Source organism: Periplaneta americana, chromosome 8, assembly GCF_040183065.1.
Source record: "Periplaneta americana isolate PAMFEO1 chromosome 8, P.americana_PAMFEO1_priV1, whole genome shotgun sequence".
NCBI lineage: Eukaryota > Metazoa > Arthropoda > Insecta > Blattodea > Blattidae > Periplaneta > Periplaneta americana.
The window spans coordinates 21,100,469-21,119,931 of record NC_091124.1 but is presented as its reverse complement, the minus strand read 5'-3'; the positions used below and the strand labels follow the sequence as shown (position 1 = coordinate 21,119,931).

Sequence of the window (19,463 nt, the reverse complement as noted above, 5' to 3'; positions counted from 1 at the left end):
TTTATGAGAAATTGTAAAATTTTGACTTGTTTCACATCTTAAAGCTGCAATGCTAATATAAGATCTATGGAATACAATAAATGAAATGAAAAAAAGAAAATTTGTCTTGTAAAAAAATCAGAATCTATCTGCAGGCCCCGCTACATACAGGTGCTTACATTTTTCAAATAGTTTGGTGACCCCTCTATATTAGCTTTTACAGTACGAAAAACACAGAAATATGATCTACTTGATAGAATCTTTGATGTTACCTATACTGTTATCCTGAGTTTTTCACTAATCTGCATGATACTGGTGGTAGAATATTGGCTGCCTAAAAATCGTTTTAGGTCTACTATTCACTCACAAACAAGTTGTATGTGGTTGCGAGTGATTGTTATTAAATAAATGTATTAAAGCCATCAGAAATACATATACATACAGCAAAAAAACAAATTAACAACGTTCAAAGAAAACAAGAATAATTACAATTACATTAACACAAAACAAAACAGATAATGGAAAAAACATTAGACATTTTTAATTTGTATACTATTAAACAAAGGTTAAGATTTGTGATTAAGTAATAAAATGGAGCAGGAAAAAATATCATATCTTTTGTCATGTTTTGTTAAGTTCACAATTTCACTGTAATTTTATGTGTTTCTTTATTTATTATTTTCAAGAATTTTAAGTGGGAAATTTAAAAAACGTACCTATTAACACATTGATATATTGAATTTCTACCATCAAACTTTCCATAAAAATGTTCCATCCGAAAATGCTATGACTTTTAAAAATCAGTATGGTGAATAAACTAATACTACTACAAAATGATAAATTCTAACATTGAAAGTGCTATGAAATCCTAAATGTTATTTTTAAAGTGCTAAATATTTAATTTTAAGTTACTAAAATCTACCATCTCTAGATATAATGTAGCAAAGACCACCTCTATGGTGTAGGGGTCAGCATGCTGGTCTCTTATGCAGAGGGCCCGGGTTCGATTCCCGGTCGGGTTGAATTTCCTGGTTGAGGTTTTTCAGGGTTTTCCCTCAACCATAAGGCAAATGCCAGGAAAATCGGGCCACAACATCCCTGACAATCACCGGCCTCATTCATCACCGAAATTTTATTCATAACAAATCAGTCATACATATACAGTCGCCATTTAGTTCACAACAATAGAATCAGTCTCAACAGTAGTACACAGGCCTTTGGATTTCAACTAAAGATTAACTCGCGATATGACTAAAGATGTTAAAATGAGTATAAATAACAGCGAGGGAAAAAAAAAATGTAACAAAACGTTTTTGAACTGGTGTTCTACTTACTTTAAATTACCATTCTTTTTAGTTAACAGGTCACAGTTTTATTTAAATTTTATGTCGACGTTGCTGTTAGTTACAATATCAACATACCTATGACTATTATAATTTTGAGCCAACAACCTGTTCCGCAAACCATAGATATTTTAACAACACATTTGAATGAATCTGTAGGATGACCATATTGTAAATCATATAAAACAGAATCAGTTTTCTAAAATATGTTACAAATTCTTAACTTATTGCCTTAAATTTAATCCAGTATGGACAATGATCCATACTTTCAAATGTAACATATCAAAGCTTTACAAAATGTAATATAAAAGTCCAAGATTTGTTAAAAAATAAAAATATGTTAAGTCTGACCATGAGACGCACAACTGTGCTTCACCATTGTATACACAATATGATGGAACACCATGCACATGATCTAGGAACATAATTAGCTTATATTAATGTGCAAAAAAGATACTAGAATAAAGTAGAGGATTTTAAATTGAAATATCGTAATAGACCTGAAGGTGTGATGGCACAGCAAATACCAATAGGATGATTAAGTCAGTAGTGTCTTTCTCCTACAAATCTGTGTATGAAAAGATTTTAATATTAGTTTCTTGTCATTTTCTTCAGCTGATCGGACAGGATAATTTGAAAGAAGTTGTTCCCTTGTACAGTGTTATGATAAACAACTTTATTTTCGTATAAGAACTATGCATACATAATTCGTTCGTTCTTAATTGGTGGAAAACAAGAAGCCATTAAGTAATTTATCCCATTCTTTTTTTTTTACAAAGAGCTAAAGAAAAAAAAAAAACATCAGAAGCCATTTTATGTACAGATGGTTCAAATGTTAATACATTCTAAAAATATTACCGGTATATACCGTTCTGTATGACGAAGGTCTATGATGCTATGAGAATACCTTGTTCACAGTTTTTCTTTAAAATTAGGTTAGTAAATTCTCGCATTCAAAGTTTCTCAGATTAATGTGCTTTGCATTTATAGAAGAAACATAATCTTTTGTTAGTAATTGAGTACTTATATAGATATAGATAAACATTAAACAATGTAGCTGTAAGTCATTTAATTTATTACAGTATCAGTAATTAGTATATGAATCTTAACATATTACAGTATTACTTTTCATAATTCTAAAATAATAATTTGAGATTTTTTGTTAAAGAAGCAATTTTAACATGTGCATACCATTCCATTTGTCACTACAATCAGTGCCATAGCGACGAATGGGAAAAGAAACCAGATTATAAACACTATCATCATAGAGAAAGAAGTCAAAAACATAAAACATGAACAGAGAATACTTTTAATAAATAATTCCAATAATTTTATTGAAAACTACTTGTAAATCAAGTAACAAGAGTTTTTCATAGAACAATCAAACTCTACAACATTCCCATCAATATTTACAGTATTTTACATTTCATCACAAGGGATTTTTTGAATCGGGCACAAGATATTAAATCTTATTATTTACTAGCCGTACCCGTGCGCTCCGCTGCACCCATTAGAAATAAAAATAAAGTAATTACATAATTAAAATAGGACATTTGATCCAGGGAACATTCGTGTTTGATAGAAGGATAAATCGTTTAATATGATGCTTAATTAAAATTGTATCCAAATAATTAAAATGCGATCATTTTGGTCCAGATACACTCATTTGGTGCAATGACAATTCCTTTAACATGTTTCTTAATTTTTATTACATGCAACCATAGCTTAATGAAGATTGACATCATTTAGATTTAATGTGTATATTTTATTTTACTTGTTATAGGTTTCCATTGAATTATGGTAATAACTTATTTTTAACCCTTGTTTTCTACGTATATTCAGTAAATGGCACTTGGCCCACTATGGCTCTGAACCCTTCAAATAACTTAAATTATATTATATTATATTATATTATATTATATTATATTATATTATATTATATTATATTATATTATATTATATTATATTATATTATACCGTATTATATTATATTATATCAGAAGTTACTGTAATAACATTATAGCATTATGTCCATCTGGAGAAACTACACTTTCCAATGATGAAATAATAATTAATTATACAAATCGGTTAATTTAGCTTCCGATATTACGTCATACAAACACAGAAACATTATCTGTAGGCTATCTTCCATAGCTTTCGATTGTTGCTGTCCAAGGGCCCTTATAGACGAAGTCATTTGTTTTTTAATTCATTACACGGCCTTAGATGGCAGTTGTTTTAATTTTAAAACTCATTTATCTCATTAAATATCAGTCCTATCAAAATTTTTCAAGGAATAAAACTTATCGTAAATTAGTTTTAAAGAAATTTTTGTTATGTAACATTTTTCACAAAAATCAATAATAAGCGAGATATTTCGATTTATTTAATTCAGACCTCCTTATAACCCCCCTTTTAAATAATGTATTTTGAATGCCATATAGCCTAAAATCTAAGTTACAACGAACTTAATTTATATTCCAATTTTCATCGAAATCCGTTCAGCCATTATCGCGTGAAAAAGTAACAAACATACAGACAGACAGACATACAAACAAAAATTTCAAAAAAGCGATTTTCGGTTTCAGGGTGGTTAATTATATATGTTAGGACCAATTATTTTTGGAAAATCGAAAATTACCAGAAAAATTTCGGCTACAGATTTATTATTAGTATAGATTTCAACTTATAATTGCGAACTGGTACTTAAAATAGGTTAATTTAAATAAGCTTAAATATCACATACAGGTGTTCTTTGCAAATCAAGCTTTCAGGTATAACTCCCTGTAAAGTTGAGGGAAAAATTGTTCCGGGACCGGGTATCGAACCCAGGACCTTTGGTTAAACGTACCAACGCTCTCCCAACTGAGCTACCCGGGAACTCTACCAGACACCAATCCAATTTTTCCCTCTATATCCTCAGACCTCAAAGTGGGCTGACAACCGTCAAGCAACCAACATTGAGTGCACACTAACTCGGTGTCTGGTATAGTTCCCGGGTAGCTCAGTTGGGAGAGCGTTGGTACGTTTAACCAAAGGTCCCGGGTTCGATACCCGGCTCCAGAACAATCTTTCCCTCGAAATTATTCAAATCAACTTTACAGGGAGTTATACCTGAAAGCTTGATTTGCATAATACACGTCACTGTTCGTTAACAGAAAACCACCATTTAAGTCACACAAAGTTAGTGTGCACTCAATGTTGGTTGCTTGACGGTTGTCAGCCCACTTTGAGGTCTGTGGATATAGAGGGAAAAATTGGATCGGTGTCTGGTAGAGTTCCCGGGTAGCTCAGTTGGGAGAGCGTTGGTACGTTTAACCAAAGGTCCCGGGTTCGATACCCGACTTCGGAACAATTTTTCCCTCGAAATTATTTATGTGTTCTTTGCGCTGAAATGAAGAAAATAATAATAACTTCGCTTACATCTAATTAAATGTTTTGCAAGATGGAAAACAAATAAAGTCGAACTATTTATTTCTTTGCCATTTCTACATACCGGTACTGCATTGTTTCAGCATTATTTAAGACCAATGTATACCGATATATTAAAAAGGATTTTAATTTAAAATGTACATTTTGTAACATATGAAGAGTCTGATCACCAGAAGTGAACATTACATATGCATGTAACATAAAAGACTATCATCATTCCAAATCAAACATTAAATATGTCCATCTTGAATCTTATTAAATATGTGAGAAAATCACTTTCTGTAAGAGAACGATTAAAATTACAAGATACAAAATATATTTATAATCAACGAAACATTGTCCTTTTACAATAAACAAAAACACAACTATGGTGCTGTAAAATAATCACAAAATCTTATTAAGCATATTAGACTCATAAATTACCAGTTAAATGATTAAAAATTATAATTTACTAATGTTACCGGTACAATATGGACAACTTGCGTAAATATTAACAAAGGGAATGTGAACGATGTATGGAACAAGACGAAAAATTTAAATCCACAGATAGAAAGTACCTGTCTAATTATAAATCATAGAAATAAGTTACTGTTTGATTCTGATTATAGCTAGATTATGATTATATTTACTAAAATATAAACACATTCTTCATTCTTTTGTGGCATCCCTTACCTAGATGGATTACTTTGGTTGGTAGGATACAGAACAGTGTCATTAGGGAACAATGCAACATCCAAGCAATAGATGACTGGGTCATTAAAAGAAGAACAGAATGTGATGACCACGTATCACGTAAGACACAACATAAAATACCGCTACTGTAGTTAAAATCGCGAGAGACGAATTGTCTGAAAGTAAAGAAACACCTGGATCGACCAATAAAAAAATGGAGGGACTCTTAAATTCTGTACATAACAGGGTCTAAGTCTATAGAAACTAAACTAAAGCCAAACACTAAAGATTATATTTCAGGCCTGGCAGGCCCTGACAGTGCCAAGGTACCATTTTTCGAGACCACACGATACCAGGGCACTTTTGATTTTTATATTATCATCAAATTTTGCATTTATAAAAAGTCATGTTTTATTCATATTTGAACAATTTCAAAGAGAGGTCTACTCCATAGATCTAACAACCTCTATATCTAGATTCGAACACATGTATTTTTGTCTGACATTCCAAAAGTATGTGGAAATAGTCATGATGATGATGATGTTGATGATGATGATGATGATGACGAACACAATTGTTACCGGCACTATCGAAATTCCAGGGCCAGGACACTTTTTTGTTTAGAAATACACCACTACAAACACATTGGCTGCATTCAGCTGGGACAGCGCTAATTCAGCTATTCATTTTTGCTGAGTTACAGCAGCTGTGAGGTCCTGAACGACCATTGCAAAATGTCCGCTGTGTTTACAAAGAAACACGCTGCTATTGTTCCGTCTACTCCGGAATATATGATACCATTGGTTGTTGCCTACCCCCTCCACTTTCGCTGGCTGGCAGCAGGCTTGCAGCGAAAAAAATTTTGCTACGAAAAATGACGTCCGCTATTTCAGCACTGTCGGTCAACAAGGCGTTCAGTGCTGTCGCTATTTCAGATCTACCTCAGCGCTGTCCCGGCTGAACGCAGCCATTGTTATTATTGGTACTGGTACCAATATAAGATACAGACCAGAATCGTAGTATGTAATAGATATTGTCAGTTAAAAATTTCTAAGACTTTAGTGACACAGTTTAAAATTCTTTCATTTCTTTTCAAATTACTGAATTGTAAAATTAATTGTGTTTCACGTTTCATATTGTCAATTATTTGTTATTCTCTAAAAATATATACTGGTAATTATCTCTTTAATTTCAAGTGATAACTTATTTATGACAAAAAAAGACATGAAAATTAAATTTTATATTTTATTGCATAAACAATTATGTGAGGTTACGTGAAGTTGTCCCAGCAAAACAGCAATGGCACTGATTACAGTCATGTACTGAATTTATAGACAAGTATATTCAGTACAGTAGTGAAATATTAAGAAAAAAGTGAACAAAGTATTATGTTGTGTCTTGAAATTCTGTGGATATTTGCCACCAATTGGTGTGAACCAATAATAAAACCCCTATTCCTTATATATGTTCATATCTCAAGCATTTTACAATATAAAAATGCTGTGTTATGTGTTCAGCTGAAATGTCTTTCTCCATTGTATATTGAATATGAACCTATAGCATAAGGTAAAAAAATGATTTCTTAACCATTATATAAGAGATCAAAATGATTTCAGTCTAGTTAATAAGTAACAGTGTCTGAAAAAAGAATAATAATAATGTATATGACTTCAACGCATTCATTTGGTTTAAGACTGGCAAACACAACTTAAGTCCAGGATAACTGACAGATATTTCTCTAACCTCAAACTTAGTTTCACATGATTAGTATATTGGTTGACCAAATAAAGAGGCACATACCTTACATGATTATTCATTTACAACATAAACTACATACTTTACTGGTTTACAGGCAATAAAGATATGACCTATGCTTATTATAATTGTTCATACGAGTACCTAAACTAATGAATATCTCTGTCTTAACAGAGCCTTCTAAGATCCTTGACTCCTTAACTACCGTTACCATTCTCATAAGATTCTTTCCTTCATACTTTTTAACTTTTTCTTTCAGACGAAAACTCTATTACAACACATTACAAACATTTTCTTGCAATCACAATAAATGTGAAAATTAAGATTAAGAACTTACTGAGTTACTGTTTTCCATCCATAAGATTCTATTCTTATTTATTCTTAACTTTTTTTTTTTGAGAACGAAAATTTCATTGTAATAAGTTACAGACATATTCTGGCAATCACAATAAATGTGAAAATTACTGACTTACAGTAGCTACAAATTAAGACCTCTATTCCAAAAGTGTTCATTCAAACCTTAAACAAAAAAATCTATTAACAAGTTCACTTATTTCTCATACAATATCAGAAAACTTCTCTAATTAACATAATTTATTTCTGAAACTCGAAATTTCCAACCACTGCAAACAACAACAACTTCATTCCAAACTGTTTAGAGTGGCTTATTATGTTAAGTTTATTATTTAAATTGAAATAATTACTCGTTTTTAAATACAGATACCATATTCCCAATTGTTATTTTCAAATGCTAAAGGAGTTGCCTACATTGCCAGCTACATTGCAATTTTGAAGTCTCGAGTTTCAATAAACCTGTGAAAATTGTGGTTTCAACTGACATGCTTACAAGAGACCAGAGGTGACCCAACTCAGATGAGAGGTTACACATACATTATATTTAGACAAAAACATACCATACTATAGGAATAACCTTATGCAGTAGGTATCGGTAACCTAGTTTAGCCCAGTAGCTTCATCTAGAGCAATATCCTAACCTTTATTTTTAATCATGGCTGCTTTACAATCAGTTCCCAAAGGAATATTCATAAATTTGTTGCAAGATTGGACAAAAAGAAGAGTTGTCAGACAACTCTTTAGTTATTGTTCACAAAACGAAATGTCAAATCAAAAATGTGATATCGCTTGAGACGATACAGTGCTTCACTGTTGTCCAGTAGTTTGATGGCCAGAGGATTTTGAATGTACGTTGAGTCACTGCTGATATCGACAACTGTAGAAAGTGATTTTTCCTTGATGGGGATTCCCAGGACATGGTGTAAGTTAATACTGAACATGAACCATGGTGCATTGGCTATACAGCAATGATATTTAGCTTCGAATCTTCTTAAAATGTCTATGTTGCAATTACTGACAGAACCCCAAAATTATGTATGTCCATACTGGTCTAATTACTGTTTTATAAATAATAATTTTGTTGTACAGGAATAGTTGAGAGTGCCTATTTAACAGCCAAGATAGTCTATTAAACTTGAGTTTAGTTTCCATTCTCTTTGTTTTTATGTTATTTTGCCAGGTAAGACCATCTAAATTCAGGCTAAAGTATTTTACAGTTATAGCTTGAGGAAGTTCTATATTGTTTAGTTGGACTTTGGGACATTTCTTTTTGCGCAAAGTGAACGTGAAATGTTTTGATTTAATACATTTTGAATCTTGTGCACACTACTTTTAACACTTGACGCACAGACTTACATAATTAACACGAGTAAATCCACTAGTTAATCAATTACTTGTTTTGATTTAGCCTAATGCAGTTTACCATAACACGCCATTGGTGTAACCATTGCTGTATTAGATCTAAATGATCTTGAAGATGCTGTGAAGCTAGGTGAAGATTTTCATGTTAGGCAAGAATAGCTGTATCATCTGCAAAGATTGCAATTGTTGTGTTATTAGTTGTTGGTAGATCATATGTATAAAAGTACCGGTACATAGAGAACAGGATTCAGGATGTTACCTTGAGGGATTCCAGATTTGATGCAATGAAAAGAAGAAAGTTCACCTTTGAGCTTAACTTGAAAATAGCAATCACTTAAATATGATTTAAGCTACAGATAATATGAATGAAAGAGTAATAATTTTATTTTATACAAAAGACCAGTATGCCAAACTTTGTCAAATGCTTGTTGTAGGGTCTATATCAAGAAATGCAGCAAATCAGTAGCAATATGATTCGAAATTTTGTGTTATTTTATTTACTTTAAATATGCTTGTTCTATTGTTGAGTGATGGTCATGGAATCTAAGTTGAAAATTCGGTACTATTTCAGACAACAGTGGTTTCAGGCATTGCAATAGAAGTTTTTCAAATATTATACCCTAACTTGATATTGAAAATCTAATTTACCCCAACCTACTTAATCTAGGCTACAAACTAACCTGACTTGATAATCTAATCTAATAACCTAACCAAGCCTAATAACTTAGCCTACCTGTTAACTTATCCTGGTTTAAAAATTTAAACCCACACTGAATGCTAATTTTGTAACCAATGCAATATATAGGCCTAAGCAAACATCTCTCTTACCATAATAAAGCATAGCCTACCTAGAAATCTAACCCAATATCAAGTTATGTGCCAAATTCCCATACCATAGTCAAAACTATATGTATTCCTAAAAACATTATAGCATAACGGCCTCCCTAGATGTCCATCCTAACCTAAGAATGGTTGTGCACAAAATGAAACATGTCCCTAAACCTTAAATTTGCCTGACTCTGTAGGATGGAACCAATCTACATAGAAATATGGCACTATTCAAAATTCAGAATTACCGTAACTTTAAAGAGAAAACTATCAATTACATTTGCAATTACATTGCAATTCACATCGTAAATCTAACATATGGATAAAATTCAAGTGAGCCCAATACAGAGAAATACAGACTGCAATGGATGCCATTTTTTCCAGATTCTCATTACATGAACATTCAAGATTGGGCTTCAAACGCACTGCGCAAGAGGCCAATATGTATACGTGATATTGTAATTTCAGGACTCACGAATTAAAATTCATGCTCCAGTAGTAATACCAGTACATTTTATTTACTTGTTTAGCATCTTATATTTAAAATATTGTTCTTGGTCCTGTAAATCAATGGATAAACACAAGGAATACCATGCATGTTGTGAGTTATTAATGAGGTAGTGTAGTCGGCACCATGCTTTGACTGCCTTTTCCATTGGGAAAGACCAATGATGGAATTACAACAACCATTGCAAAAATGAAAGCTTATGAGTAAAGCCTGGATTTCTAAGCAAAATGGTACAACAGATCGACAAATATAAAAAATCAGCTATCCATACTAATTGTAAGCGTATGAAAACTTACTTCGGTTACTGCAATAAGAAACAATTACATGTACATCACTTTAGATGTGATGCATCGCTTGTAGCCCATGCCGAACTCTGGGTGATTCATTTGCTAGCTGACAGGTGGGAGAAAGGAAAAGTGGCAGGTGGACATTTACACAAGCCGGTATTCTGTTGTACTGTCATACTGTGAATGTGTAAGGGACATTTCACACGAAATAGGACAAAAAACTTAAAATATTGACCTCAGGTCTTTCTAAAACCTTCGAAAATTGTCATATATATATATATATATATATATATATATATATATATATATATATATATATATATATACATATATATGTAGAACAGAGGTAAAATAAAGATCATATAAAATATAGATCCCTAACTATAACAGATGTCACAGAAAAATTCTCTACATTTTTCGCATAATCGAAAAAAATGGCTAATTTTGAGGTCGATATTTCAGTTATTCTCAAATGTGAGAAATTGAATCAGGTATATCATTTTCATAAAGATAAAATAGGCTTTACATTTACTCAAGTCAGTCTGGATAGCATAGTCAGTATAGCACTCGCCTTCTGTGCTCGAGGTTGCAGGTTCGATCCTGTCCCAGTTCGATGGCATGTAAAAGAACTCCTGTGGGACAAAATTCCGGCACACCGGCCACGCTCATATAACCTCAGCAGTTGCGAGTATTGTTAAATAAACCATGATTTTTTTTTAACCCGACTTCACTTCGTTGGACTTCTTTCCCTGGGGTACGTGATAGACCATGTGTTCGTGACTCCAGTAAATAACATCCAAGATTTAAGAGCCCGCATCCATGATATTATTTCTGTATCAATGGACATGTTGGAGAGAGCGTAGGAAGAAACTGAATATAGACTGGACGTTGTTCGTATTACCAATGGTGCACATGTAGAGGTTTATTAGTGTTTAATAATGTGTCAACAATTTTTGGGTTGCTCTTGCATTTCCTGTACTTTCATTTTTTTACAATACATATTTAATGCTTTAGGATCATATAATATAGGAGCTTTGAACAGAACACGGTGTATTATTGTATAGGCAATTCCTCAATAATTTAAATACCTGACGTAAGGAAACATTCTCTTCACAGTTAAATATTCTCTTAGGCCTTCGGCAAATAAGCTCTAATTCTACTGAAATAAGTTTTCTTTCGATTCTTATAATGCTTTACACAACAGCAATACTCAAGTCGTTCACCGCTATCACCATATAATTAATCTTATCTTAAATTTAAATAAAGAGGAATATACACTTATTTCTTCAACGTAATCAGGATTTTATCAAATCAGAACTTTAATCAGATACAGTATTCAGTGGCGTACACAGGATTTTGTCAAGGGGGGATTATTATTAAAATTGTTTACAATTTACATTATCGCTATTTTAAATATTATTATTATTATTATTATTATTATTATTATTATTATTATTATTATTATTATTATTATGTTACGGTATAGGCCTATTTATTAATATTACATTCATGAATAAATTTAAATTAAATTATGGTTTATTTAACAATGCTCGCAACTGTAGAGGTTATATCAGCATCGCCGGTGTCCAGAATTTTGTCCCGCAGTAATTCTTTTACATGCCAGTAAATCTACTGACATGAGCCTGTCGCATTTAAACGCACTTAAATGCCATCGACCTCAGCCGGGATCGAACCCGCAACCTCGAGCATAGAAGGCCAGCACTATACCCACTATGCTACCGAGGGCGACTATTCATGAATATCATTATAAAATCTTTGAAACGTAATATTTTCACAGTCATTCAATTTTTAACAAATTTTAACTTCTGTTTCATTTTGTATAATAAAAAATGCTTGTGTTATTATTAAAGTTACACAACAGTATATGATAGGTAAGACACTTCATTTTACATAACAGAAAAATACATGGAAATATTAAAATATATTGAAATAAATTTAATTAACCAAATAATGGAACATGGAACTCACCAAGGATGAAGAATGAAACTGGCATGACGAATATATTGAAGGAGGGGAAAGAGGACTATGCCTTATGTCGATGTAGATTTTGTTACTCTGACAGTGAAAAATTAGAAAAGGGAAAACGATTATGGATTAAAAAAATCAAATCTAAATACATAATTTTTGCGTACGCCTCTAGCAGTATTACATAATATAAATTATCTGACATACGTCGTCTTTTTTCTATAATGCAAAATCATACATTATCTAAGACTTGTTTAAACTGCACAGTCATACATAGCAAATTACCCAACAATGTGAAATACTGCAAACCATTGACAGTAACTAATCTAGTCCTCCATTAATTACAGCAATAACTCACTCTTTCTTTCAATAGCCTACATAAAATACATACCGGTACTAAAATAATTTAGTCAGCCCTATGTGGTATGGTATTGTATATTATCTTAGGACTTTTTCAAGTACAGACATTATTCATCATCATCATCTTCAAGAATTAGGCCTGTTTCTGTCTCTTGAATTAGAAACGCTCTAACCATTTTTTTCTCGATCTGCCAACATTTCTTATGCCTTTCGCTCTCTAGTTCAATACCAATTTTGGAATGCAGTAATTCTCCATTCGTTCTACAAGACTATCTTCTCTTCGTCAGAAGAATCTGACAGTGTTACATTCACATCAGATTATTTATCATAATAGTAAATACAAGGTGTTAAAAAAAGTATAATACTTTGAAGGGTAGTACTACACATCACAACAATAAAAATAAAGTCCAATAAACATGAGTCCTAAAATTAATAGTTTTACGAAAAACGTACTGGTACCTAATTTAAATTTCATATCTTGGTGACAACTTTTTAACTTCGCTCTAGAATATGCCATTAGGAAAGTTCAGGATAACAGACAGGGTTTGGAATTGAACGGGTTACATCGGCTTCTTGTCTATGCGGATGACGTGAATATGTTAGGAGAAAATCCACAAACGATTAGGGAAAACACGGGAATTTTACTGGAAGCAAGTAAAGAGATAGGTTTGGAAGTAAATCCCGAAAAGACAAAGTATATTATTATGTCTCGTGACCAGAATATTGTACGAAATGGAACTATAAAAATTGGAGATTTATCCTTCGAAGAGGTGGAAAAATTCAAATATTCAATGACACTCGGGAGGAAATTAAACGCAGAATAAATATGGAAAATACCTGTTATTATTCGGTTGAGAAGCTTTTGTCATCTAGTCTGCTGTCCAAAAATCTGAAAGTTAGAATTTATAAAACAGTTATATTACCGGTTGTTCTGTATGGTTGTGAAACTTGGACTCCACTTTGAGAGAGGAACAGAGATTAAGGGTGTTTGAGAATAAAGTTCTTAGGAAAATATTTGGGGCTAAGAAGGATGAAGTTACAGGAGAATGGAGAAAGTTACACAATGCAGAACTTCACGCATTGTATTCTTCACCTGACATATTTAGGAACATTAAATTCAGACGTTTGAGATGAGCAGGGCATGTAGCACGTATGGGCGAATCCAGAAATGCATATAGAGTGTTAGTTGGGAGTCCGGAGGGAAAAAGACATTTGGGGAAGCCGAGACGTAGATGGGAGGATAATATTAAAACGGATTTGAGGGAAATGGGATATGATGATAGGGAGTGGATTAATCTTGCACAGGATAGGGACCTATGGCGGGCTTATGTGAGGACGGCAATGAACCTTCGGGTTCCTTAAAAGCCATTTATAAGTATGTTGATGACAGGTTAATAGAGCCACACATTCTACCCCGCAGATTAACTGGTTTCAGTATCGGCGTTTCTTAGCAAACCAATTACCCTTCTTGCTGGAGGAAGTGCCATACCATCAAAGACTACAAAATAAATGTGAATTATGCATGTCGGTGCACTAGGTCATTTAAATAACATAGTCAGACGACATCAAACACGAGTATTTAATCTTCGATGGATTGGTAGGGGAGGTCCTGTATCATGGCCTGCTCGTTCCCCAGATCTTAATCCCATAAACTTTTGATTATGGGGACACGTAAGGCCTTAGTGTATGCGACACTCATTGAAGACGTTCAGAAGCTACAGGAGCGTGTCTTCAACGTCTATCAGCACATCAGAGACCAACCAGGGCAGTCGCGGCTCGCAGTTTTAAAATTGAGGAAAGCCCTAGGCTGAAATGGCAAATTTTCAGAGCTTCGAGCATGAATATTTGTTTATTTTTTTGTTATTTGTTTATTCGTGTATTTCCATAACTGGGAATTTTTAATAATAAGTTATTATAATATATATAACGGGGACTTGACTTACCTTACTGACCTCATTTGCTTGTAGACGAAGTCGGCCCTTCTCTCTTTCGATATATTATTATTACACACATAATTCATTTAAGATTTGCTGATGATATGGCATTGTTAGCAGAAGAGGAGACGATACTAAGGGATATACTACTAGAGCTAAATGACAGCTGTGAGCAGTATGGAATGAAGATAAATCCCAACAAGACGAAGACCATGGTCATAGGAAGAAAAATAAAGAAGGAAAACTTGCGAATTCTAAATGAGGCAGTAGACCAAGTGGACAGCTTCATATACTTGGGGTGTACTATAAGCAGTAACATGAGCTGCTGCCAGGAAGTAAAAAGGAGGATAGCAATGGCCAAGGGAGCTTTAATAGAAAAAGGAGCATCTTCTGCGGACTTCTGGAGAAAAGAACTAAGGAAGAGACTAGTGAAGTGATTAGTGTGAAGTGTGGCATTGTATGGGGCAGAAACATGGACATTACGACGAAGTAAAGAGAAGCGAATAGAAGCATTTGAAATGTGGATATGGAGAAGAATGGAGCGTGTGAAATGGACAGACAGAATAAGAAACGAAGCTGTGTTGGAAAGAGTGGGTGAAGAAAGAATGATGCTGAAACTAATCAGAAAGAGAAAAACTGCCTACTGAAGGATGCACTAGAAGGAATGGTGAACGGGAGAAGAGTTCGGGGCATATGAAGATACCAAATGATAGACGACATTAATACTAATAATAATAATAATAATAATAATAATAATAATAATAATAATGATAATGGTTTTATTTATCCTGGCAGAGTTAAGGCCGTAAGGCCTTCTCTTACACTCAACCAGGAAAAAGATTAGTGGATCATATGCGAAGACTAAGAGGAAGGCAGAAAATAGGAAAGATTGGAGAATGCTGGGTTTGCAGTGAAAGATCTGCCCTTGGCCACAACACTTAGGCTATGTATGTATGTATGTATGTAGTCGACCTCGTAGCGTAGTCGGTATAGCGCTGGCTTTCTGTGCTCGAGGTTGCGGGTTCGATCCCGCCAGGTTGATGGCATTTAAGTGTCCTTAAATACGACAGCCTCATGTCACTAGATTTACTGGCATGTAAAAGAACTCCTGCAGGACAAAATTCCGGCACACCGGCGACACTGATATAACCTCGGCAGTTGCGAGCATCGTTAAATAAACCATGATTTTAATTTGTTTGTATGTATGTATGCATGCATGCATGCATGCATGTATGTATGTAGACTATGTATGTATGTATGTATGTATGTAATTCATTGTTGTCAAATACTCGCAAACGGTTGTCACAAACACAAGTTCACAACCGCATACAATTCCGATTCTCATATTACGAAGGACAAGCCAAAACTAATTCGCGCGTTAGAATTTCCGTTACGTTGTTTTCCCGTCCCTGACGGAGGTTTGAAAAACTTTCACTTTATGAGATATCAGGGATGCAAGTTGTGTCAACGAATAACTAAACGACTCCTTCATCTTATCATCGCAATGCCAATTAGGCCTATGACCTACCGTAAAATGAATGAGAGAGCAGACACGTAGATAATCTCAAGAATGGAGCGCCAGACATTGTTTCTTTTCCCTTCTCCAAGAGAGTTTTTTAAAACTCAGAGCTAGAAAATGTTGGCAACGACTCAAGGCGTAAGATCTCTACGCCTTAGCTGTACCCTTATCAGCCAGATTCCACTAAGAAACCAACACCTCGTGTTTCTATTGTGCGGAAGGGAAAGTAGATGTTGAACCTCTGTAATTCTATATAAGTAGCGAAATCAGGTTATGAACGCCGGCTATAACGGCTGGAGAGATCATCGTGCTCATCACGATACCTCTATTCTCGTTGGATGATCATCCACCTCTGCTTCGGCATGTGGACGTGAGGCCAGCAGCCGGATGGTCGGTCATGGTCCTTCATGGGCTGTCGTGCCAAGGATTATTATTATTATTATTATTATTATTATTATTATTATTATTAACCTAGCCTATCTCAAAAACATCTATTGGTACCAACAGTTCCAAATATATTGACCGTTATTAACGAACGAGCCGAGTAAAATTTCGATGTTTCTCTTCTATTGAAAATCTTTATTCTACTATTAAACACAAACAAATGTCAAGATTTTTGTAGGAGATTTTTATAGGGGCGGCTCTGCCTAAGAACCTTTAACTACGAGCTGCTAATGAACCAGGGGTTTGAAATGTTACGTGATTTCATAAGACGTCGAGCAGAAAGATGTGTTATGATGAATGAAAGTCACATCGTCTAATATCTCGGAAGATATTAATTTCAGGACACATGTGTAAATACTCTTTACTTGTTTTGATGAGTTCTACTACCTCTTAAGATATTAAACCCCTTTTTCCTAACACCCTGTAGAAAACAAAGACTAAGTCATTCACTAGTGATAAAATAAGCTATAACTTACTGTTTATTGTATATTTTGAGTTTCAAAATACTGTAGCATTAAACAGAAATTAAATTCAGTTAAAATATTCTCTCTCTCCTCTCCATTACCTCCCCTCTACTCCTCTTTCTCTCCACCTAACCGACCCTCTCTCCCTTTCTCTTTTTCTCTCTCACCCTCCATCCATCTCTCCCTCTTCCCCCTCCCTCCAATCTCCGTTCTCTTCTCAACCTCTCCCCGCCTCACCTCTCCATCTCTTTTCCCCTCCCCTTCTCTCTGTCTGCTCCTCTCCACCTCTCTCTCCCTCCTTCCACCCCTTCACCCCGCTCTTCACCCACTCCCCCTCTCGCTCCTTCTTCTCCTCTCTTCCACCTCTTGCCCCCTTCTCTCTCTCCCCCCCTTGTCATGTTCGGATTAGCGGTGTTCTTATATTTGTTCTATTAAGTTCAAAATCTCGAGGCTCTTCTGATATTACATTCATTACTCTTCTTGTCTAACAGAGTATAATAATAATAATAATAATAATAATAATAATAATAATAATAATAATAATAATAATAATAATAATAATTCGTCTCGCCACAGCCCATAAAGAACTCAGACCCACCAACCGGCTGCTGGCCTCACGTTCACATGCTGAAGCAGAGGTGGACGATCATCTAACCAGAATTGAGGTAGGCTATCGTGTGGTTAGCACGATGACCCCCCAGACGTTACAACTGGCTTTCGCTACCGGATTTCGCTACCTATCGTATCTCTCCAAGTACATCACAATGCTGGGTGGGCACCGGTCCCATACACTGGTCGAAATTTCATGACAAATTTTCTTCCCCCATGAGGACTCGAACCAACGTGCATTTCCTAACTCGAGTCCTAGGCGGGATGCCTTAGACCACGACAGGTATTTCACAACGTTATGTCAAACCTCTTATCTTACAAAATGGATGTTAAGTATTTCCCAATGTTATTTGAAACCTCTTATCTTTAAGAAAGCGTTTTAAGTAGACAACGTTTCTATTTAGAGATAAAATATTATATAAAAGGATGTTTGAAAGTCTCAGCATAAGTAGATTGTCTTCAGTCGCAACCAAACTCTTCCAACAAAGTCATCATGCCTTCACAATTGACAAGCGTAACATTTCACAATGGAATGAAGATGCCTATTGTAGGCCTGGGCACCTGGCAGGTTAGTCATCTTAGGAAATAAGCTGTTTCACACTAATCATTCGTAATCAATAACAGAATAAAAGTATCAATAATGCATATTATTTATTTAAAAAAATCATTATTCCATCTGAAATTCTCTTCAAAGAGAACTACTGTACAGTAGAACTTGGTTATAACGACATCTAAGAGACCTTAAAAATTATGATGTTATAAACGAGTGTCGTAGTAACTGAGATTCATATTATCAGTCTAATGAGGTGGAAAATGAAAAATTACACATTTAATTAGGCTTATCTTAGATTTATGTATTCACTTTTAAGCCTACCGTAAACTGGGGTTACTTTGAACACAGAGGAAACTTTGACCATTTTTTCAGAAAATCATATTTAGGCTTCTACATGCTGCACTTATTATAGATGGAGGTAAATTATCATAAAATCATTCTCATACCAAATTTACCTCCATCTATAACAAGTGCAGCATGTAGAAATCTAAATATGATTTTCTGAAAAAATGGTCAAAGTTTCCTCTGAGTTCAGAGTAACTCCAGTTTACGGTATCATGAACTTAATAAAATACACGTACAATTATAAATGCAGTATTCTGTATTAAAACAGTTTGTTCAGTACTCACCAAACTTCTTTACTTAGGAGTCAAGTAATCAGTCATTTTACTCTGTTGTCTCCTACTTGCCCAATACACACTTTCCAAATTACGTTCTACGAGTATGTTCATAATTTCAGTTACAATTTCACTGCTCCCTCCCCTAGCTTCTATCGATTCTGTTCAAATGCAGCAACAGTTTTATCCTTGCGCTTCCAAATCGTTTGGACTGTGGAATTAATTAGGCCAAATCCACGATAGACGTAAGCTTTTTTAATTCCATTCTCAATTTGATTAATCACTTTAACTTTTTCTTCCAAGGTTAAAACATTTCTTTTAGTGCCATACTATAATACCACAGTCTACTATATACAGTCGCGAAGCTTGAGGTGTTTTTTTGCAAATCTCGTGATAAAGCGCTCCAAGCGGTTAGCAACTAGAAACAATAGACTGTCCATGGTCGACTTTGGACTGT

At 34.2% G+C, this 19,463-nt stretch overlaps 1 protein-coding gene across 2 annotated transcripts in view; it reads left to right on the top strand.

The window, feature by feature from the left end:
- The first annotated feature begins 18,247 nt into the window (after positions 1 to 18,247).
- Positions 18,248 to 19,463, top strand: part of LOC138704559 (1,5-anhydro-D-fructose reductase-like) — a 60,794-nt gene continuing 59,578 nt past the window's right edge. Inside the window, exon 1 of one of the 2 annotated variants that reach the window (XM_069832589.1) lies at positions 18,248 to 18,404. In XM_069832589.1, coding sequence (XP_069688690.1) covers positions 18,330 to 18,404 — 75 coding nt within the window. In that variant the 5' untranslated portion in view covers positions 18,248 to 18,329. The remainder of the gene's footprint in view (positions 18,405 to 19,463) is intronic. The other variant, XM_069832591.1, reaches the window with a different exon arrangement.